Raw genomic sequence first — 25,485 nt, 5'->3', positions numbered from 1 at the left:
GTTTTTTTTTTTTTGTTTAACTGGTTTGATGGGTTTTTTTTATATTGTTTGATGAGAATATGAAATCTTGTGTTATTATATTTTTCTTTTTTCAGCTCTTATGTTCACTTTGTATGCCAGAGTTCAATTTTTATTTTTCATTCTTTGTTTTAATTACATTTGATAAATATTGCTTCAGCTTTATCACGTGTCAGTCTGCATGTTACAGTTATCCAGTGAGTGTTCTGCGGGGAGAAAGAAAGAAAGACCAAAAGGCTTTGTGTAAATGCGCAGTATTCTTCTGGCTCTGTGAGTTACTGCTCGTCTCGTGTGTGTGTGTGTGTGTGTGTGTGTGTGTGTGGTATTATGCTGCGGGCGGGTGTGAGTCTATGAACTGTAAGCAGTCTCAGGAGATGCTGATTGTGTTTTATGACTGAGGAGGGCTGTAAATCTGACTGTGGCTCTCCGCATCGGGGAAAAGGGTACCAGCTACCATCTGCACACACACCGCGGAGAAAGAGAGGGAGAGAGAGAGAGACAGGGACAGATGGGTTCCTAGACACATGCACTTGAACATGCAGTTGCCAAACACGTCTATGGCATTAGTAGACTGAGGCCCGGGTGAAATGATTTAAGACAAACACGCCTACACTTCTCAGATGTCAGCAGGTTTGCTTAACAAATTAACACACACACACACACACACACACACTAAAGCATGAGCATTATGTTTGATAGGGTTTTTTGGTTCGGATTCAAATTGAGGTTAATTAAGCCTTGGTTGCCTAGGATACAAGGAAGAAGAGAGAAAAGAGAGGGAAGTGTGGAGGATGTTGTGATGAATCGCTCTAGGTGAGTCAATCTCAAATCTGCAGATATTAGTTTAAAGAAATACTTCACCCAAAAAGAAAACCAATGATTTATATTCATCTTCATGTCATTCTAAAATAAAATAATCATAAACTTCTTTCACAAAATGTATATGAATTTAAAATAATAATAATAAATAAAAATAATTCATAAAAAATAAATATTGTATTCAAAATATAAATCATCTGTTGTATTACTTGACTATATTAACAGACCAGTAGTTTATTTTGTATTAAAAATGATTTATATTATATTACATTATATTATATATTCACTAAAATTGCATGCTATTTCATTCCTAAGTATATGAATGCAAATTAACAGATATTGAGTAGTATGTGATTTAATAATGTTTACAAATCAAAGCTCCAAATGTATTTATTTTTTTACATTGAGAACTCCATGGAAGGCTGAGAGTATGATTGTGAGTATTTGTTAATTTTTTTTTATTTATTTTTTTCTGGTTTTATTTTTGGTTCATATTATGTTTTATAATAGTAAGAAGTCTTGTGTTTGTATATCTATAGCCCTGTTCATACCTGGTATTAAGATGCAGTTTGGTCGTTTGGATCACAAGTAGAAGAGGGAGACACATATGTGTTTACAACTAGTGTTTTAACATTGGGTCAGTAGGTGGAGAGAAGACGTTCTTTTGTGGCTGTCTGAATGCATTTGACCACATGAGCGTTTACACTACGAAAGCAATCCGGTCTAATGCATTTTCGAATACCTCTGGAAGTGGTTGAAAGTGGTTTTTACTACTTTGAGTAATGATAAAGATCAAGATTTGCTTTACAAACTTGTTTCAACAAAACATTGGTTTGTTGATGTACATACACTTGTTAATGCTGATGGTGAGGAATTACAGTTGCAACATCTCATAATGTCATCAAACTGAGTAGCTGAAATAACTGAGAAACGTCCTGCTCGAGTTGTCATTGCGATGGAGGTTCGGGTTGAATAACTAGTTCTTCTAATGTTTCATCATCGGACTTGCGCTCGGATTGAAATGGTAAAATCGACGCCAACGTTACTGTCTTTACTGTATGTTCAATCGCTGAGCTTTAGGAAGCCTCTGGAGCTGAAGTTCAGTTATGGTAATGGGCCTTTAGTTTCGGAAACACGCTGTAAGCGGTAGACCAATCACAACAAATCTGACCAATCAGAGCAGATTAGGCTCGCGAAAAGGAGGGATTGAATCCTCTGACGAGTCGTTTGAGAACCATTGAAAAATGTGGTGATGTGCAATGTATATTATGAGAAAAATGTGTTTTTTGACCTTTGATGCATGTAAATCTGTTGTAGGAGACCTCCAAAACAAAATTAGGAACCTTTAAATGAGCATAATAGGGGCATTTTAATAGTCAATGTAGAGACTTCAAATGATGATGAAAGTGTGCTGGGCTGACCTGACTGAGGGTGGCAGTAGGTGGAGTGGTTGTTGCATCGGCACGGTTGGCATCCTGTGCTGCTGAAGTGGAAGAATCCAGGGTGGCAGTCGTCACACTTGGGCCCGTAAACACCTATCTTACACGTACACATACCTGAACTGCAAGAGAGAAAACAGGAAACACACATGAACAAATCTAAATCTCTGCTTGACAACAATTATGACACTGGCAGTTTGGAAATTTTGCCTTCTTGTAAAGACAACAATAGCTCCAGCTCCCAACGTCCTATTTGTGCATCCAGTTCCTGTGGTATCTTATCACACACACACACACGGCTTTGCCCTAGACAGCTAACAATCCTGGTCTAAATGCAGTCATGCACACTTTAAAGCAGTCTAGACCTTTCATTTTTAATTCCACCATTTCTACATGTGGGTACACATGAGGGAACTGTGGCCCAGACCACATTTGAAACCATCTGCTGCTTCAGACCTGATTCCAGGAATCCCTCTGTCTCTCTCTCTCAAACACACACACACACGGACACACATACTGATTTTGTGTTTAATCTTTACTGCCTGTAAAGTTGTCAACCCAAAATTACAGTAGTCTGAAACTACTGAAGCTGTTGGAAGTGTTACATATGTAGGAAATCACAGAACCAACCAGAGTAAATCAGATCCTCAGAACAAAACCAAATCTCACAGGGAACGATCCACTTACAGTTCAGCTATGTAGAACTAAAATCACACAACCACTAAAATCACTGCTGTCATAATAACTATTTTTATGTTTTATTTTTACATTTTCTGAAGAAATTGTGAGTGGTGCTTGAAAAGCTAAGGTGATTAGTTTGATGTTATGCAGTTGCTAGGGTGTTCTGTGTGGTTGCTATGGCATTGCTAGAAAATTTCCAAGTTGCTTCTAAGTGGTTCTGGGTTGCTTTTAGCATGATTGCTATGTAGTTGCTAGGGCATTGCTAGAGTGTTCTAGGGGGTTACTAGGTAGTTGCTATGATGGTCTGTATGGTTTCTAGGGCATTATTATTGTCAATTAGCTGTTAAGTTGTTCTGACTGGCTTTTAACATGTTTGCTATGTAGTTGCTAAGGTGCTCTGTGTGGTGGTTAGGGCATTGCTAGGGTGTTCTGGGTGGTTACTCAGTAGTTGCTATGATGGTTTGGGTGGTTGTTAGGTGTTTGTCAAGTAGCTGTTAAGGTGTTCTGATTGGCTTTTACCATGTTTTCCAAGTAGTTGCCAAGGTGTACTGTGTGGTTGCTAGGGCATTGCTGAGGTGTTCTGGGTGGTTGCTAGGTAGTTGCTATGATGCTCTTAGTGGTTGATAGGGCATTGCTAGGCAATTGCCAAGTGGCTGCTAAGGTTTTCTGAGTGGCTTTTAGCATGTTTGCTATGTGGTAAATTGGGGTGTTCTGTGTGGTTGCTAGGTAGTTGTGAGGGTGTTCTTTGTAGTTGCTATAATGTTCTGGGTGTTGCTAAGGGCATTGCTAGGCGATTGCCAAGTGGCTGCTAACGTGTTCTTTTCAGATTGGCTTTTATCATGTTTGCTATGTATTTGCTAATGTGTTGCTAGACAATTGCCAAGTGTCTGCTAAGGTTTTCTGGTTGGCTTTTAGCATGTTTGTTATGTGGTTGCTAGGGTGTTGAGTGTAGTTGCTAGGGTGTTGCTATGTAATTGCCAAGTGGCTGCAAATATTTTCTGAGTGGCTTTTAGCATGTTTTCTTTGTAGTTGTTAGGGTGTCCTGTGTGGTTGCTAGGGCATTGGTAGCTGATTCCCAAGTGGTTGCTAATGTGTTAGAGTGGTTTTTAATATGTTGCAATGCAGTTGCGCAGGCATTTAAGGTGGTTGCAAGATGGTTGTCTTTTGGCGCTTTTCCACTGCATGGTACGGCTCGGTTCGGCTTGGTATGGTTCGACACAACGCGGAACGGTTCGGCTTGCTTCGCTTTTCCACTGCGTGCGTGGTACGACTCGACTCGGTACGGCACGGTTTGGTTCGCTTTAGCTCGGTTGCTTTTCCACTGCAGTTAGTACCGCTTCAAAGTGGGTGGGACTGATCGTTTTATAGTTGCCGTCTCTACTGCCATGACATCATCATATTAAATGTGAATTTTTCATTCCGTGTTGCCCCATCCGCTCCTTGGCAACCAATGAGAGGAACGTCTGCACCTCGTCCACTGACCACAATTCAGCCATTTCTTTTTTTGAAGTTTATACTCTTTTTTTGAAGCAAATACTTTTAAAACAGGTGCTACAGCGTTGGCTGTTGTCTACTGGCTATTTAAATCTAGCGGGAATTGTGTCTCATGTCGTAAATACAATGACGCTGGTAGTGATGATTCTGTCTGACCAATCAGTGATCTGCAGTGTTTTCACGTCACATTTTGGTACGTACGCTTGGAACCTCAACAGAGGTGGTTCCATTTAAAGCGAGCCGAAGCGAGCCATACCGTACCGTACCATGCAGTGGAAATGCGCCATAAGTGAGCCGTACCGAACCAAGCCGTACCGTACCATGCAGTGGAAAAGCGCCAAAGCGTTCCTTACCGAACCAAGCCGTACCGTACCATGCAGTGGAAAAGCGCCATTTATGTTTTGCTATGGTTGCTCCTATATATCCAGAGTGATTTGTCACATGGCAATTATGGCTCAGGTGATTGACCAGAACTAAGCATATTTTAGCAAAGACGGCAAATTTAAAATTGTACTTCTGAAGTAGCCTGGCTAACGTCAGACCTCGTTCTCATTGAGACGTGGTCTGGGAACCACATGTTCATTTTCTCGTATTTGAGGCGTGGTTTACGAATGCCCAGAGCCGTTTATTGGGCGCTACGAATGTCTATGAAATGCGCCTGTACGTAGCTCATAGCCAATCGTTTCAATTCTACCATGACGTATGTAGAGCGACAGAAATTCGACGAGGAAGAAGACGATGGCTGAAGAAGACTAAACTACTTAGAACACTATCTAAGGCTGCATCGAAAGGCTACTTCGCGTCTGCTGCCATGTTGGATCCATAGATATAAACAAACTGCTTCGGTGTGTCGCATAGACGTCGTCATCGTCTTGCTGCTCCCTCCCCGTTCTGTGATTGGTTCCCTCGCTGAGGCGAAAATCTGGTCTATGGAATCCAGGATGCCTAGCAGCGTGAATAAAATTGCGCTGTGCGCAAGGCAGCATGGGGAAACCCAGGCTACTTCTGAAGGATCCTGTGCCCACAACAAAACTGCCATTGAGACGAACGGGAATGCTAACATATAGCTATATCTAGGTATTATAGACCTCCTTGGTTTAAATCCCATACCCAACGTATCAGCAATAGCAATAGTGATGCTTGTCTTAGCAAGCCCACTAATGACCCCTTGTGCTTATCACTCTTTTATTAAGTAATTTTGCTGATTATCATGTCATTTAATGGATGCTTTAGACCTTACTCTTTCAGAACAGTCATTAGTCGACTCCCCATACACATAAACACTCCTCCATATCCTACAATCACACACATACTCACACCCCAGGGCTGTTGCGTCAGGTCTGGGGTGAAGGTTGAGGCGAGGAGGGGTTTCCAGGGGTTGTGTGATTGGTTCTTGTGTATGAGTGGAGCGAGTGATAGATGAGAGAGGGGCGACGATGACACCCGTGGGACAAGCTTAAAGTGCTCAGCCATGCTGACAGGATCTCAACACTGGAAACCCCAGAAAAACAACAACGGCCGCGATAAAAGAGCCGACGATTAGAACAAATATAAAAAGGGAAAGAGAAAGTAAGGAGAGAAAGTAAGGAGATTTTGAAAGAGAGAAAAAGAGGGTGTAATTGAGGGTGTATTTAATTATATATAGGCCTACACTTTTTTTGTAATACAGTAATGAGTTTTAAAGGGAAATGTGAGTAACTGTCATTAAAATAGCATAAAAAAACTATAGATGAATGGTCCTAAAAATAGGGGCAGGAACAACATCATCAGTGTCATCACCATCCACCCACATTTACAGACTGATTGTCGATAACATATGGAAATTGTGACACTTCTGTTCCACAGAGATGTTTCCTGTGGTGCATCAAAGAATCTCACCTGCCCTGCACCTCCATACACTCACACAATCTGTAATCTGAATGCATAAATACAGACACACGTCCTGAATTATATATTACTGGTCTAGCCGAAACAGGGGAGTGAAGTAAAGCAGAAAGAGAGACAGAAGGAGAAAAAGACAAAGAGTGCTACACCCTCCTTTGAAGACACCATTAGTAATTTGACCTGAGTGAAAATGAGGTAGTAAGGAGCAGACATATAGTCCTTTGCTTAAATGCTTGTGTGTGCATTATATTTGTACTTATTTTATTGTTTCTTAAATATATATCTATATATAGAGAGAGATACAGAGTATTTAAATATCTGAAGTCTACATTTTTGTTGCATTGTGACATTATTTTCATGACAAATTAGCATTTCTCTCCTGATTCACAGTAACCAGCTGCCAAACCTAAATTATACAAATATCTTATCATTACTGTTAGATAGTGTTCTACTGTGTTAAAAAACACATATTTTGTTTAAATATAATATGTAAAAGTATACATATATTTTTATATATTTCTATTAGTAACAATTGCTTGCTGCCATGAATTTAATGCTGTTTTTAATTAAAAATCACTGTGTCAAGACAGGATGATTTTTATCATATATATATATATAGTAATACAATAATAAGAATCCTCACAATAATGTCACAATGCAAATAGATAAATAAAATAAATAACGGTCGTAATAAGACTTCATTTTCTTTATTCATTATATTATATCTTATATTTTCCTCATCATTTTGTAGTTGAATATGATTCTCCTTTCCCTTGTTGTCATTTGAGGAGAATACAGTCTATAGCAAGTTGGTTGATGCAGTTCCCATTCTCTAGAAATGGTGTAACACTTCCTAACATTTTCCTAAAGTGTGTTGCCACCACAATAGATATATGTTTAAAAAAAATCCCCTCTGCATTGTTACCTAACACACATCCTTTTAACATTTGTGGGGTGTTAGTAGATACACTTGCACTTGCTGTGGGAGAGCGTGTGGGTGGGTGTGTGCGTGTGCACGGGCCAGTAGACAGGTTACCATGGTGATGGCTCGGCACCCAGAGCATTCTGAGGGAATGAGAGTGAGGTGTGACATATATGACCTATCAATCACAATCTCCAGAGAAAGAGCACGGGAGATCAAGAAAGAGAGAAAGACCGCCTGTTAACATTTTAATACAACCCGGAGAAAAGAGGTTTTGTGGCGGATAAAAAAAATACAAACATCTGTCCTTCCTAAAAACACTACGGATTCAAAAAACGAGTCAGTGAGAGCATATAAAGATGCCTGTTTCCCAAACACACACACACACACACACCCACACTGTATCACACACAAACAGTGATTATCAAGGTCAGATAATGATCAATCACACGCCCTTGCCTTGCATTCACATTCATTAGCAGACAGACCCCTCGTCTGTGTGTCTGTGGGACATAGACGGCTCTCTAAAGCCAGCTGTTGAACAGAACCATTCATTAGGGTGGCACATTTAGCATTTGTGTAAACACCAAACAGGGTGGCGTTTTGTAGCGTCATGATGCTTATCTAAATCCAACCACCCCCGTTCTAGAAAGCAAATTTAGCCTTTAAAAAAGACATGCGTATGGATATAAACACACCATTTTGTATTATTTAGCAAAGCCAGCTACTAAAATCCGGGCTGGCAAAAGATGTAGGCTATTTGTTGTGATAATATCAGTAAAAAATACTTGTAATACCAGAAATAAACCTGCACAGACTCTCAGGCACGTGGCATTTTGGTATGGACAGGTCATTTGTAATATGATACACCATCACACAAGTGTCACATGATATTTCACAATAAATATTTCAGTCAAGTGTTACACTGGCAAGTCAAGTATATTTGCAAGTTGATTTAACTCAGATCTTTGATTAAAGTATCATTGTTTCCACTTAATTATTTAAATTGATAAATAAACTCCACACAGCCTCAAGTTAAAGATTTTGAGTTATCAATTTAATTTAATATATTTTTAATTATATTACCATTCAAAAGTTTGATGTCAGGAAGATTTTTTAAGAGAAATTAATGCTTTTATTCAGCAAAGATGCATTAAATTGATCAAAAGTGAAAGTAACTAAATACATTTATAATGTTACAAAAGATTTCAAATAAATGTTCTTTTCTATTCAGAGAATCCTGAAAAAAATATTAAGTAGCAAACCTTTTTTCGACATTGATAATATTAAGAAATGTTTATTGAGCACCAAATCAGTGTATTAGACTGATTTCTGAAGGATCATGTGACACTGAAGACTGGAGCAATGATGCGGAAAATCCAGCTTTACCATCACAGGAATAAATTACTTTTTAAAATACACTCAAATAGAAAATGGCTATTTTAAATTGTAATAATATTTTAAAATATTACAGTTTTACTGTATCTTTGCTCAAATAAACGCAGCCTTGGTGGACATAAGAGACTTATTTCAAAAAACATAAAAATCTTACCAAACCCAAATGTTTGAACGGTAATGTACATAAATGCAAATGTTTTTATATAAACATAATTTGAAAGCCAAATACATTACTTATTTGAGTTCTAAAACATAATATTTCAAGTAATGTTTAATAAGGATCACACTGTGAATTAATGAAAATTTTAACTGACTTAGCTTAAATAATAAGATATATTCTAATAATGAGGCGTTAATTAATCAAAACTATTTAATCACTTGTCAGTAGCTACATTTACATGAACACACGATTCACGATTGATGAATCCGAAAGTAGTGTTTACATGATCGCTAAATACTGTCCTGCTCCACTTCTCATTAAACACTTCTCCCACTTTATTAGAATTACACAACACTCATTTATGACACTTCATCAAAGACTTTAGATATTCAAATATGGTGCACTCATATTACTTTGAACGGGAGAAAGTACAATGCGCAATATGGCGGAATAAGTCCAGCCTTCTATATAAAAGACCCAATCGCCGATTGGTAAAGTCTTCTATGAGACAGTTGTTGTCAGATTTCATTGGCGATTTCAAATATGAAATTTAATCGTAAGCTTGGTGGAATTTGATGTTTCCCCATTCAAAGAGATAGGAGCTGTGCTTGCATGACTGAAATAGCTAAACCACTCCTTAGTCCTTACAATAGGATTTAGCCAATTTATTCCGATTGATGTGGTTACATGTCACTTTTTTCCCCCGACTGTGCTACTAGTCTGATTACAATAGGATTATTAGAGTCCATGTAAATGCAGCAAGTGACTGTACTTGTTTGAATACAAGCCCTTATAATTTGACACACTAAAACTGATCAAATAAAAACAATTTGAAAGCAAAAATCGACCAGCATCAGGCAGCACAGCCAGATTAGTACACTAAAGCACTCAATGCAGCCGGCTTGACACATAATATATCATAATAGCATCACCAGGGGCTTCCTTAATCATTTGGATTGGTTGTTTATGTGTGCGTACGAGTGTGTTTTCAGAGAGAGAGACTGCGTTGAGCAGGCAGCAGTAGCAGAAAGCTCATTAATGTTTCAGAGACCCTGGGGCAGATCAGCAGCATATTAACTAGGTCAGTGTTACACAACGACTGGATCCCCTCTTCCCTCTCTCTGTCTCTCTCGGCTGCCATGGAGATGCCAGCATCATTCTCCTTCCTGCATCCTTCACAACCATGACAACCGTGGAACTGGGGTGCTGTGAACCTCGCCTGATGCTTTTAAAATGAAGGCTTAGATGTTTTCCTGAAGGGGTGTAGAATGCATGGAAGATTTGGTTTCTAAGCAACTGAAGTTGTGCAGATACTAAAACCTTTACTTGTTTTGCATCTTACTTTACTGACTGACTTAAACCACACAGCAATATATATTTTGGATTAGCGATGCATGATGTGTCGGCCACCTTATCGGTATCGGCCGATATATGTAAATTTTTAATGTTATCGGCCTGATAAGAAAATTTGGCCGATATATTAATCCTGATAAATAATGGATTATTTCCTTCAGATGTGCACTGTTCACCATAATGGTTTTAAATTGCTTGAAATATGATTAGAATCACTACAAAACAGGAAAATAAAATTGGCTACATAAAATTATAATTGTGTGGTTGGGACTTTTAATGGTGAGACTTTTGTTTTTGTAATCAGGCTGTCAAAGATTAGGCCTATATAAAAATGTGGATTTAGATTTATCGGCCAATATATCAGTTATCGACTTTCAAATAAAGAATTATTGGTTATCGGTATCGACCAAAATTTTTATATCGGTGCATCCCTATTTTGGATATGTCATACAGTTTATACTAATTGTTGACGGATTTGGGAACAATTAATTCCAGTCATTTAAAGTCAGCATAAAACGGAAGTAGTGATAGTCTTTTCTTCTCTATTGTGAAGTATATCAGAGTGAAATGGCTTCTCGAACAAGAAATGCCGGACTTGATAGGGACTTGATTTTGTCCATCGGGAATTGATTGGATGGTTGTGGTTTGCTATTGCTGTGATGTCATTTGAGTGTCAGGTTGTCCCGCCCTCGCGTCAGACAACGTCAACAAAGAAGAGGAGAGAGGGAGGGGAACTTATTTTGATTAAAGATTGTGACGGCACACGCATATTTAAAAAAAAAACGATATGCACGGATAAATAATTTATAATACTGCAATATAAGACTTTAATCTGATTGGCTGAACGGCCCTACTTGAGTATTGATATAACAACCCAAAAACAGAGACTTTTTACTGTGCATTTGCGGGTTCCAGATTTAAGTTCTCAACACACTTAAGTACACTTTATAATAATGTCAAATTATAAGTTTTATTTGCAGTAGTATGTAAGAATGACAACTAGTGGTCGACATGGCAAAATAGAAAATTGGCAAATTGGCAACGTGCAGTATCACAGACCAAAAAAACCCCACACATTCCAGCCTGGAAACGCACATTTCAAAGTAAAATAACTGGCTGTAGAAGCGTTTTTCAGAGAAACGAGTATGTGACCTTAGCATGTTCCCTAAATATCTGCAAACATATTATGGTATTTTTATGCTTTAGTAGAGTGAAAAAGTTACATACAGCACCCTTATTGAAAAGAAGTACACTTATTTTGATGTGTTGACTAACATACTAAAGCACATGTAAAGTACTTGATTATAATATTATAGTGTTTTTCAGTATTACATTTGAAGATAATATTAATGCACTGAATTGCAACTTCATCATTACAAATGTGTATATCTTAGTTTTCCATAAACACTTGTCAGTACATTCAGCACACTACACTTTAACTTAGAGATTAGTTTAACCATATTTCAAAGACAATAGAAGTCATTATTAAATTAGATATATAGATTGACTTTAGTCTTAAGTGGTTCAAAAAGCACTCAGTTCAGCTAATTGCATTTAATATTGACATTTTAACTATTTTCATTTAATTGCAATTAAAATGTAAATAAGTATCCGAAAACATTACATTCAGTTCACACTTGAGTTTTTTTGTTTTGTTTTTTTACGGTAAATGGACATTATTCATTTAGAAATGTTAAAATGTAGAAGAAAGAAAGAAATATAATCCCAATCAAGAGCCGATATTGAAATAAAGAGCTACTGATGGTGTACAACTGACAATTTACCTCCCACACTACTTAAATCTTGCATCAACAAAGAACACACAGCTGGCCATGGATATAATGCAGTATATGCACATTACAAAACAAGTCATGAAATGCATCTCTTCTGTTACAGAACTGCAATCACCACTGTACGATTACAATAGTCATACACATTCTCTCCTCTGGTAAATTTGCATATAATTTGTATACATCACACATGCAGTTTTTAAATGTGTAGATGCATCTTAACATGGGTACTATGCTGTTCATTGGGAAGCTAATCTCTTTTAAGAACAAACAAAAAAAAACAGCCTTGGAATTTTATTAGGATAAGAACTCATAATATTCAATGGACTCATATTGGCTATTATAATTTCCCTGAGGAGCTCTTGAGGTATGAACACAGTATAAGAACAGCCTTAGCAGACCAATGGATTCGCAGACAAAACTGTAGCCATCCAAGTACAGTATAATTAGAATTTGTATTAGAAGCTTCATTACAAAGATCATGCAACATCAAAGCTTTATTGCTAACTTAAAATAATGTGGTGGTCTAACTGAACAATGAATGACTGACTTATTACAGCTAGATATCAACTCTTTCTCCAGCGAATCAATGCTTGGGTGGGTTTTGAGAAGGTATATAACAGATCATAAATTTTGACCTTCATAATGTGAGACTGAACTAGCATCTATTATGCTGCAGTTCAAAACTGATCTTAGTTGAGCAGTCAGCTAAAAAAATTCTCAGATAGCCAACAAAACTGTGCATTTGTCCTTAAAGAAATGTCCAAATTTAGACTTAATCCTGATTATGGAATCATGGTTACTGGCTCTAAAAGCCAATTACTTTACGGCCTCATCCCAAAACAAAGACAGACCACAATAATCTGCTCCCTGCGGGGAATGTCATTTAATTAGGCTCAAATTGGCAATACACAGCATTTCTCTATGTAAATCTTCTAAACAGTTAAAGCACAGGACAGTATATGCCAACAGGAAACTGATATGTCCTCAAGGTTTTGAGAAGGCGCAATACGGGATTGAGATAATCTGCCTGATTATCTGCTTACTTAACTATACTTTACGGAGAAAATTAGCTAAATCTTACAAGACCCTGCCTTTTGGGATATCTGGGAACATTCTCAAAGGATTCTATATTCTTAAATATAGTACTTTTTTTTTGTTTTATTCTAAAAGAGTTGAGGAATAGAATGAGGAATATCATTTCAAAATGATTTCTGTAGGACACTGAAGAGTAACGGCTGCTAATAATTCAACAACCAAAGGAATAACATATATTCAAATAGAAAACAGTTATTTTGAATTGCAATAATATTTCACAGAATTACTGTACTTACTGTATTTTTGATCAAATAAATGCAGCCTTGGTGAGCATTAGAGATTCTTTCAAAAACGTACAGACCGCAAACTTTTGAACGGTACGTTTTTGATTTCTAATCAACAAACTTGCAACAACAAAAAAATAATAATAATTCAATAGCAAGACACATAAGAATGTAATTTTCCCACAATGCCTCTCACCTGTCACAGCTTGAGCTGTCCGCACCGAAGGAGTCACATGCACAGGGCAGGCAGCCGATGGTGCCATTGGTGAAGTGATCTTCCTCACACTCTTCACACTGCAGCCCAGTGTAACCCGGCATACAGTCGCACTGACCAGTCTCACGGTCACACTCATCAGGGTCCGACACTCCTTCACCGCTGCAGTTACACACCAGCTCTTCAGAGGACACACAGACAAAGGATTCCTTATGAATTTTTGACAACCAAAGAGGGGCAATGTTAAGATCATGAAATATTGATATGAAGTACAGACAAATTCACCCCGCACACTCTTAAACATAAAGGTTCTTTATAGGTATTGATGGTTCCATGAAGAACCTTTAACATTCATGGAACCTTTCCATTGCACAAAAGGTTCTTGATAGTGGAAAAAGGTTCTTTAGATTATTAAAATGTTCTTCACACTAATAAAAAACGGTTATTTTAAGAACTGTTCATTGAACGGTTCTTCAGGGAACCCAAAATGGTTCTTCAATGGCAACGCTGCGAAAACCTCCCGCCTCTTTTGAAACAATTATTTCTGCTGTGAATATCTACTCTTCGTAATTAAGACAATGTTTACCAGCCTTTTTTGTCTTACAAACCATCAAATGTAACAGACGTAACAGAGCTGTTTGTGTAAACCTCACTCCCCTGCCCTCAAGAGGAGAGCTAGCAACTAACGCTAGCAGCTGTGGTCTTTAGAGTCCTTGTTAGCGCGCCCGCCTCCCACGCCAGAGACTCCTGTTCGAGTCCCGCTCAGAACGGGTGGAATAGGACCAGTTACATTTGGTGCCGTGACCCGGATGGGAGTGAGGATTAGGGGGGTGAGTGTAACGGACATAGGCCAGTAAGAGCTGTGCGTGTAAACCTCACTCCCCTGGCCTCAAGAGGCGAGTTAGCGACTGATGTTAGAGGCTGCTGTCTTTAGTGCCGGAGACCCCAGTTTGAATTCCGATTCAGAGCAACTCGAGTAGAAATGGTCACACAAAGATCCTTCAGTACAGGTTACCCTTTATTTTAAGGTGACATAGGTACATTTTACTTACTCAAATAAGTGCTGAGTAATATTAATTAACTACATGTACTTACTATATAGAGTTAGGGTTAGGGTTTGGTTTAGGGTTAGGTTACTTGCAATTATGCATAATTTTCTGTTATTACTATAGTAAATACATGTAGTAACATGTAACTACGTCACCTATAAAGACACACACACAAAAAAACAATTGTACTATGGGAAAAAATAGGTTCTAAACTTGTATATATAATCTGCAATGAATGTCAACTAATGTAATTTCTTTGAACATTATTATTATTATTTTCACTAAAAAGGAGCAGATTTTCAGTTTTATATAGCCTGGCAAGCCAGACCTACATCAAGATGTTAGGTCTGGCAACTCACCATAGACAGGGCTCAATCCGAGGGGCGGGATAAACAGTGGTCTTTCAAATTCCCTCAGCATGCAATAGGACAGCGCTTCAACCAACCAGAGAGTTTTCCCAACAGCGGAGCTAACGTTAGTTGATAGATTCAACTTTTGCCATATCTGGCCGGCAAAACTACGGACACATCTTCCCTTTTTAAGAATGACTTAAGTGCCGTTCTTTGTTCTTTTCTCAAAGGAAAGCTTAACTCTAAATCCTCCAGAGTCGCGGCCAAAGCTGATTCGAAAGACCGCTGTTCGTCATCAGCCATTCTTTGTTTTCAAGTAGCAGGGAATTCACACGGAACCGTCACAACTCTGTCGTTATTATGTTAAGCCCGCCCACCGATGTGATTGGCCTGACCTGAGTTTGGTTTTTCCAGCTCAAAAAGTCAACGGAGAGTTGCTAGACTACCCTGGAAGCAAAATAAATTTTGTTGCTGCTAGAGTGCGTCTAGATTTCAAGGCTAAGTTTTATACACACTCTCATAGCATTTCTAACTATTTTACATTTTGGCGAATTGGTGGTGAATTCGTACAATCTCATTCGTACATTTTCGTACGATCTGCTTATGCTCCACTTCATGCTTTGCTTTGTTTTGTTTTTTATTGTATGTTTTCGCAAGACTCAAATCATACAAATGAATATGAATTTCTTATCAATTCACTAAAATGTAAAATAGTTATGGGTTGGTTTTATACACTGGAATAAATGTTAACCTAAAAACCTGCTTGCATCTAATGTGGTAACATATAACTTAATTTTATTCAAGTCAATAATATTGTAATATCACTGAATGAACCTAAATATATCAGGTTACAACAGCCAATAAATAAATAAATGCAAGGGTTAGAAGTAGGTGGAATTAGCTCCATACGATAACAACTGCAAGTTACTATTTTTGCAGTGTAGGTTTAACAAAGCGAAATCTTTCCAAGTGCCCCCTTAGGGTACACATAACCCTGGTTTAAAACTGCAACTAAAGAAGAAACCATGATAAATTGTCAACCGTAGAGTGTTCAAACATAAATCCCTGTTAATGCAGCACTCCTGCTTGGTAGTAAATTTCTCCAAGTCTGCTATGCATCACTCTACTCCATCTTGCCGATCTCTGGCAGCTATAAAGGATGACTCCCTCCAGCCTGATTCTTTGACACTTCATTAAGTTGATATTAGACTGAGAGAGTGCAGATCTTTAGTATGCAGGAGAGGCTGTAGAACCACAGAGGAAGAACACAACCTCTAAAGGCAAATCAGTGACATTATATTTCTACATGGCAGCAAATTCCAGCACAAGGGAAAAAATGAAGCTTGTGTAATTACAAATCTATACCAACTGCAATTAAATCGAAGAGGATTTTCCAGAAGTGTTGTTGTAATATTTAAATATTGATCTAAATTTAGGCTGGAAACTATTTGTCCCAGCATTTTTTAGCTAACCAGCAACAGGCCAACTTCGAATAAGCTTATAATTGAATATAGGATGTAGATTTTCTTTTCTATTATTTCTTTTCTTAACACAACTAGAGACAGTTGAGAGGGCCTGGCTTAAACTTCATGAACACCACAGCTCTGTCTTGAGTATGTGCTAATTTGCTAGGACACAGATCTGTTTGCTAATGATCAAATGTGTTTGATCTCAAAAACCAAAGTGGGCTGCATTTATAAAAATGTAAATCTGAAAGAGCACATTTTGAATCCATCTTTCATGTAATACATGTTTTTATTCATCAGCCTTTGTTCATCTGCGTGTACCCGAAGCAACCTCTTATCCCATAGAGGGAACGGCCTATTCCCTTTGGTGGTCATTTAGTTCAGGGGACAGAAATCAAAGCCAGGCGAGGTGTTAAAGGAACAGTTAATCCACAAATTAAAATTCTGTCATCATTTATTCCCAGTCATGTTGTTCCAAACGCTGATTTCTTCCATGGAACACAAAAGGAGAATTTTACTTGTCCACCATTTACATGCAATCAGTTCCCATGGGTACAAAGGCTTCAAGCTTCAAAAATGAAGCAAAAACACCATAAAAACATCACAAAAGATGTCTGTGCAACTCATGCACGATCTTCTGAAGCTATTCGAGAGATTTGTGTGAGGAACAGGCTGAAATGTAAGGTGTTATTTGATGAAAATCCAGTGTAGCCGGATCATTAGCCCCTTTCACACAGTATCCCAGTAAATGACTAGCCTGGAAATCCAGACCTAAATCTAAAAGATTAATGGTCTGGCGTCGACTAATCGCCCAGCTCGAGGGGCGGCACCAAGCGTGCATTTGAAAATCTCACTGCACGCAATTGGATAACATTACGACCAATCACAACAATAAACCCCATGCGCTTAGCTACCAGCGGAGCTAACTGGTAGATTAGACTCTTACCATATCCGGTCGGCAAAACAGCAAAAACGTCCTTCTTGCAAAGGAACGATTCGAGCGGCGTCTTCTGTTCCTGTTTTAGATAAAAAGCCAAGTCTAACTCGTTCATTGTAGCGGCCAAAGCCGTTTCAAACAACTGATGTTCATCCATAGCCAACTTGCAATGTTTATTAATGACTTCGACGTCAAAGCGCTGTCGTCATCTGTTTAGCTCGCCTCTGGCCCGCCTATATCAGATAACCCGATGTGATTGGTGCAGCTCAGATCGAGGGGCATATTTAATGAGCATCATTACTCGACACCAGAGTAACTCGCTGAGCAAATTCAACTTGTGCTCTCGCGAGAACTCTGGATTTACCAGGGTAGTAAATGACCGTAAAAATTACCAGAATGACTTTATAACATTATTAACTTGATCAATGAGTTATGACAACATACTTATTTGCATTGCTAACTCTTCAAAATAAGTTTCAACTTTTTTTTTTTTAAGTTAAACAAGGTTCAATTCTTTTTTATGTCAGTTTAATGTAATTTAAGTTGAAATTACTTAAACATCAGAGTTGATTGTACTTAAAAAAGTAAGTACTGGTAAATATGCTGTTGTTCACACAAGCAACAGAGGTTTGGCTTGTTAGGCTGGGTCTTGAGTGCGTAAGTTAGTGCATACACATTTGGAGTGAGTATTGAACACACACTGCAAACCGCGGACACACACACCCAGAGCAGTGGGCAGCCATTTTTGCTGTGGCAACTGGGGAGTGATTGGGGGTTAGGTGCCTTGCTCAAGGGCATTTCAGTCATTTCCTGCCAGTATTGAGAATCGAACCCGCAACCTTTGGGTTACCAGTCTTGCTTTCTAACCATCAGGTCACAACTGCCCATAAAAAAGCTGCAAGACATGGTGCAATGGTCAAAGAGATCCATTTAGCGCATATTTACATAAAAACTATTAAAAAGCAGCGGAGCTATCATGTCATCTCCATAAGAACTTTATGACTGGCACAAAGACTTCTTACATCAGCGCGTTCTGACTTCGTACATGCTCATACCGGTAATCTTACTTCTTTGTTCACACACAGCATCATTACAGTAATTTACTGGTAATGTTACAACTTCTCATACGGGTAAATTGGCACAAACGTTTTACTGGTATTGTTTTAAAAGGTCTCGTTCTCAATCTCACATGATCTCTTAATGGTAAATGCACCAGTAAAGACTGTATATGTGAAAGAGGCTTGTGAACTTCTTTCTTTTGTAAATAATGAATGAATTTTTTTTTTTTACAGGTGATAGCTAAGTTTTTTTTTTTTTTTTTTTGAAAGAAATTAAAACCTTTAATCAGCAAGGATGCATGAAATTAAACAAAAGTGACAGTAAAGATATTTATAAGGACTCAATGATTCGAAATAAATTATGTTCTTTTGAACTTTATATTTATCAGTGAATCATGAAAAAATCAGTTTCCACAAAAATATTAAGCAGCATTACTGTTTTTAACATTGATAATAATAATAAATGTTTCCAAAACAGCACCAAATAAGCATATTAGAATGATTTCTGAAGGACCATGATGCTGAATATTCAGTTTTGCCATCACACAAATACATTTTTGTGAAAATAATTAAAAAATATATATATTAAAATATAAAACTGTTCTTTTAAATAGTAATAATATTTCACAATATTACCGTTTTTACTCTCTTTTTGATCAACTAAATGCACCCTTATACAAGTATACAAGACTTCTTTTAAAAGTATTACAAAAATCTTACTGTCCCCAGACTTTTGAATGGTTGTGAACATATAACAACGCAATAATCAATGCACTCACACATCTATTTAGAGCATAGTCAATGTAATGTTACCAATAACATTAACAATGGCATGTTCATAGTGCAGTTTAATATGACTGAAGATTCGGAATCAGATCAATGAACTCCATTAAGAGCCATGACATCTTTCTGTGAATCTCTAAAGCCTTCATCCCCAAGATCCCATTTTAGCAGATTTACTGCAGTAGGTCACCCAGAGGGGCACCTGCCGAAAGGGAAAAGCATCATTTGTATGCACCGACAGACACACCTTCTAACACACAGAGCTGTGGAGTGTGTACGTAAACACCTTCTGCTCCTGAAGGGGGGCTGTGGAGGGTGCGGATAAGAAGCTTACAGATCCCAGTCTGACAGATTATGCATACATCCATGTAAATGAGGCTACCAGACTCATCGCTTTATGAAAAAATCATGAAATTATTAAATATGACAGTGCGATTACAACTGAACCATCTGAGAGGATGAACCTTTGATGTGAGGTAAATGCGACGTGGCTTCATTGACCTCAGACGTGACACGATAATGAACCATCAAGTAAATAAAAACATGAACTAATCATCGTTTACTGTGAAGGGTGCCGTTGTATATCAGGGGTCGTTCGATGTTACATGAAGCTAAAAGACGAGACGGACACTGGGTGTCAGACAACAAAAGAAAGAACGCATGACAAAGGTGTCAGTGTGAAAGAGTCAGGACAAACATATTCTTCTGTCCATTAGTTCCAGTGGAAATGGCACTCATCCCACTCCGGCACACAGACTCGAATCAAATGTAGGGGGTAAAGAGAGTTCACTGGGCCATCTAATGCACAGCTGCTAGCATGTAGGTCAAACCCGCTCACCTCTAAAATCATACTCATCATAAAGGATTTATCTGTTCCCATTAGAATATTTCAGATGCCCCTCTAGCTAAAGTCCTATGCATAAGAGGAAAGCTCTGACTTCTGCAAATGCATCTGGATTAGTACAACGAACAGATGTATTTTATAGGGTTGTGCAACATCTAGAAGTGAATCACCTTTTGTTTTAAGAAGAACGCCTTTTAAATTAAAATGGAATAAAATAAAAAGAAATTGCATCTTGTTGCAGTTTTCAATTATGATCTCATCTTTCTGTATGAACGACCAATCATACACAAAACGGAAATTTCCAGAGACAAATGAATTTAATTTAAACAATTCAATTTACATACAGTAAATGTGTTCTTATTGTTAATGAAATACAGCTTAAATTAAATTAAATGTAAATACTATAAAAATTAACTTTTAAATGAAAATTAGAAATGTTGCCCTGGCATTTCCTGGCAACTAACTGAAATTAAATAAGTTCCAGTTAAAGTACTAAAATTATAAAATTACTAAAACATAAATAAAAATAAACTAAAGATAAATAGAAATATTAAGTAAATAAATAAAAATTACAAAAACAAAATTACTAAAACTCAAACTAAAATGAAAATGGGTCAATTCAAAATATTAATAAATAGTATAAATTAATAATACTAAAATATTGTTGCAATTAGTTATCACAACTTAAAATGTAGTGTTTTTTGTTGTGATTAAACAAAGTGTTAAGGTAAGTTAATCTAATGTTGAATTTTAAGTTGTGAAAACTAATTGCAGCAGCATTTTTTACACATTATATAAACATATGGAGTATTTCATAGCATATGGAGTATTATACACACAAAACATATGGAGGATTTCCAGAAACAGATGATATGATGTATAAAATATGTTTCTGTAAATACTACATATGTTTCGTGTATGATAACATGGGTAGTTCATACAGAAAAATAAAACGATTATGCTGTATGATTAAAAATTTCTTATAGAAAGTTAATTTAAAAACATTACTTTTTTTACAGGATACATTACACGATCGTATCTCTTCTTGACCATCTTGTTGTTTTGGACTGATAAAATATTTGGAATGTGAATTCAATAAATTTCTCTTCCTCTCAATGTAATAAAAAAAATCCAGTTCAATATTAAATTTGCGTGGCCAATTAAGTTAAAAAACTCATGAATTGAAAAAAAGAGTCTTAAATTCTGAATTTGCCCAACCTCAGTCATAAATGCCTTCTGAACATGTTGTGGATACCTTTACAAGATGCCTGTTGTACAGTATATCAATCTAAATGGAAGTATTTAGTGTCCACTCTCAATTTCTAGCCCACTTTCTCAGACCCTGCAGAGGTTCTGTTGTGTGAAGGGCTTCCCCTGCACTTCCTGTGTCCTAATAACGGCAGGCTTAGACAGTCTATGCTTTTGTGGACATTGTCTCCTGATTATAACCTCGCCATAGGAACAATAGCTGTGGAATGTCTAATCACAATGACAGGCCAGAGAAGGGTTAAACATCTGTGGTTGACTGCTTACTCATCTGGAAATATATTAGTGTTTTTTTTTTTCATTCGGTTCGTGATAATTTCTTGCATTTTGTTTGGGAATGTGGTTGGAGATTAGTGCAAGAAAGCAAATTTAGTCAAATTTCCTTATGCAGAAACATAAGTGATCCAGCAGCTCTTCTTTTGAAAGTGAGTAAAGGTTTCTAAATGTCTACAAACATCTAAGCCTATGCAGTGTAAACTCACTGGGGTCAATGACCCTTTCATCAGTGTGCTGGTGGTAACTGTCAGTTTTGTTGTCTTGGGGATTTAGCTTTATTATGGAAAAGTAGGCCAAGTCTATAGATATTTCCATATGAACAATTGGTGCACCCAAACGACTAGGCTATGTAAATGCAAGATTTATGTAGACCTCAGTCTCATTAACAGTGTGACCTGGTTATTTTACACATACACAAAATGGATAAACTGCAGTCCTTCTTTCTCAACAGCTACTAGCAACACACTAAAAAAAAATACCATTCTAATACAAATGTTAACAATCCCAGTTGGAAATACTGGCTGATATACTGGAAATAGCTGATGTCCTTTAACTTATAAAGCCCACAGCTCCTGAATCGCTTCATACTGAAGAGTTAAAGTCAGGACAGACAGACAACTAAATAGTTAGGACAAATACCCGCAGTTCAATCAATAAAGAGCCTGTATGGGCACATTATAATATGATTTGCCATATTATATCAGTGGATAGGCCAGTTAGACATCATAAGAGCCTGTTACATAATAATGATATAAAAAAAATCAAGGTCAAAATCAATGCATTCAGATGGATGGAATGATAGATGTGGACATTATGATAGATAGATAGATAGATAGATAGATAGATAGATAGATAGATAGATAGATAGATAGATAGATAGATAGATAGATAGATAGATAGATAGATAGATAGATAGATAGATAGATAGATAGATAGATAGAGAGACAGAGATAGATAGATAGATAGATAGATAGATAGAGAGACAGAGAGACAGAGAGACAGATAGATAGATAGATAGATAGATAGATAGATAGATAGATAGATAGATAGATAGATAGATAGATAGATAGATAGATAGATAGATAGATGACAGACAGACAGACAGACAGACAGACAGACAGATAGATAGATAGATAGATAGATAGATAGATAGATAGATAGATAGATAGATAGATAGATAGATAGATAGATAGATAGACAGAGAGACAGAGAGATAGATAGATAGATAGATAGATAGATAGATAGATAGATAGATAGATAGATAGATGGCAGACAGACAGATAGACAGATAGATAGATAGATAGATAGATAGATAGATAGATAGATAGATAGATAGATAGATAGATAGATAGATAGATAGATAGATAGATAACAGACAGACAGATGGCAGACAGACAGATGTATAGATGTATAGATAGATAGGCAGACAGATAGATAGATAGATAGATAGATAGATAGATAGATAGATAGATAGATAGAGAGATAGAGAGACAGATAGATAGATAGATAGATAGATAGATAGATAGATAGATAGATAGATAGATAGATAGATAGATAGATAGATGGCAGACAGACAGACAGACAGACAGACAGATAGATAGATAGATAGATAGATAGATAGATAGATAGATAGATAGATAGATAGATAGATAGATAGATAGATAGACAGAGAGATAGATAGATAGATAGATAGATAGATAGATAGATAGATAGATAGATAGATGGCAGACAGACAGATAGACAGATAGATAGATAGATAGATAGATAACAGACAGACAGATGGCAGACAGACAGATGTATAGATGTATAGATAGATAGGCAGACAGACAGATAGATAGATAGATAGATAGATAGATAGATAGATAGATAGATAGATAGATAGATAGATAGATAGATGGCAGACAGACAGATGTATAGATGTATAGATAGATAGGCAGACAGACAGATAGATAGATAGATAGATAGATAGATAGATAGATAGATAGATAGATAGACAGACAGACAGACAGACAGAGATAGACAGACAGACAGACAGACAGACAGACAGACAGACAGACAGATAGATAGATAGATAGATAGATAGATAGATAGATAGATAGATAGACATACAGAGATAGATAGATAGACAGACAGATAGATAGATAGACAGATAGATAGATAGATAGATAGATAGATAGATAGATAGACAGACAGACAGACAGACAGACAGAGATAGATAGATAGTCTAGAGTGAGGTGAGCGTGCTATCGATACCTCATCAATATATCATGTTTCATGGCTATGACTGCTAATGAAGTGATTTCTGAGAGGCGGACTGCAGGAATGATGATGGGTGGTTAGCCTTACAGGACAGGATTATGAAGCAGGAAAGGCCTGATGTTCCACTGATTAGATAAAGGCCTAGCTACTAAATGGCATATGCTTAATAAAAATACTCTCATCTAGCATTTCTGTTGTCATAAATGTGATTTCTACATTTTGGTATTCAGTTCTTTCGCTATCCATTTGAACTCACCTTGAGAATTGTCAGAGGTTGTGCTAAAATCGGGCACGATGCCTGATCTGTCTGCTTTATTATCAGAGATCTGCGTTTCTTTCATCTGCGTGTCAATGGAGCTGAGCTTCCTCCGATAAAACGCGGCCATGTAGCTGGGATTCGACATGGATGGGGTGGTGGTGGGGTCCGTTGTTGGTGGTTTAATGGTGGCTGCTGGTGCGGCGACATTTATCGGTTTTCTGGCGGACGCGACCGTGGGCGCTGGTGTCAATGCGACAATACCGAGCCGGTACCCTGGAAACTCGCTCGCGCTCGTATCTGGATGCTCTTCTGCGATTGCTCGAGATTTCCTTAGCACTAACGGCAGCGCATCGTAGGAATGAACCGCCTCGGATAACCCCATGCACATAAACACGATGAATGGGAAAGCCGGAGATGTAAACATCATTAAGGCAAGCCACCACATAATCTCAGCGCTCCATGAAAACCTCCTCGAGACGGACTTCGCAATGCCCCCGTCCTCCAATTTCCATCGGGTTATTCCAAACCAGGTGGTTTCCAAGCCGCCCCGATGTAGCCTACTCCACCATATCCGAGAGAGACCCCCTTTTTTGTCAATGGCTCTGAACCGACTGCAAGGTGTTTGATCCGCACCGACCTGTAGTAGGAGCGAAGCGCAATGGAGTGGCACACAAACTGACCAATCAGAATGCAGGATGAGATAACCGCTGAAGTGAGATGTGTGTTTTTTCTCACCGCTTTATAGACGGTGAGGCGTCTGATTGGTTCAAATCAGGCGCATCCAAACCTCGCTGGCTGGTTCACGCAGTCAGGCGATCATTACAATATTTTAATTTTACAGCCTATTGTTGAATCAGCCGTGGAGAAAAAATAGGAAAACACGTTCCAAAATATTTAAGGACTTTCAAAACAACATTTTCAAGCAATTATACTTCATTCTACGTCCGCATGAGCGATTAGATCATCGCATTATAAGGTTGTTTAAACTCTAAAGGGATTATTATATACACCACACTGACACTAGTTTAGTGATTTAATTATTTTCTGTTTTATTATAATTTTATTTATTTATTTATGTCGTGGTGGTGGTGGTATTTGGAGCTCTGGGTTGATTTCAGTTGCCAAAGCACTGTCAGGTTATTATCATCAGCAGCACCATCTTCTGGTTGTGCAAAAGAATGAGGAACAACTCTGTGGTGCATGTGACACTATCCTGAGCCATCCATATCAGTAAGATGGAGAAGTCCAATTGTTCCACTGGATTGTAATGCCAGGGTTCTAAACAGAGTTTTAAAACAGAGCTTCCTTCACGCCTCACCCTCATCCCTGCTGTTTTGAGACCTCATCAAGGTGAAGGCCAACATCCATACGGACATCTCACGCATGTGTGGACGAACACCTGGGGCTCTGGCAGTGAGCGGTGACATTGTACAGGTGGAGACAG

At 37.7% G+C, this 25,485-nt stretch overlaps 1 protein-coding gene across 1 annotated transcript in view; it reads right to left on the bottom strand.

Moving 5' to 3' along the window:
• The window catches only part of LOC307173594 (multiple epidermal growth factor-like domains protein 9), a 48,677-nt gene extending 24,016 nt beyond the window's left edge, over window positions 1–24,661 (bottom strand). The window contains exons 1-3 of the mRNA XM_079896819.1: window positions 24,039–24,661; window positions 13,477–13,675; window positions 2,181–2,398 (exon numbers count right to left, since the gene is read on the bottom strand). Of these exons, the coding sequence (XP_079752945.1) occupies window positions 2,181–2,398; window positions 13,477–13,675; window positions 24,039–24,486 (865 nt within the window). The 5' untranslated portion in view covers window positions 24,487–24,661. The remainder of the gene's footprint in view (window positions 1–2,180; window positions 2,399–13,476; window positions 13,676–24,038) is intronic.
• Between the last annotated feature and the right edge of the window lie 824 nt (window positions 24,662–25,485).

Source organism: Squalius cephalus (genome assembly GCF_949319135.1).
Source record: "Squalius cephalus genome assembly, chromosome: 16".
Taxonomy (NCBI): domain Eukaryota; kingdom Metazoa; phylum Chordata; class Actinopteri; order Cypriniformes; family Leuciscidae; genus Squalius; species Squalius cephalus.
The sequence above is the reverse complement of the archived record's forward strand: the minus strand, read 5'-3'. Positions and strand labels throughout refer to the sequence as shown.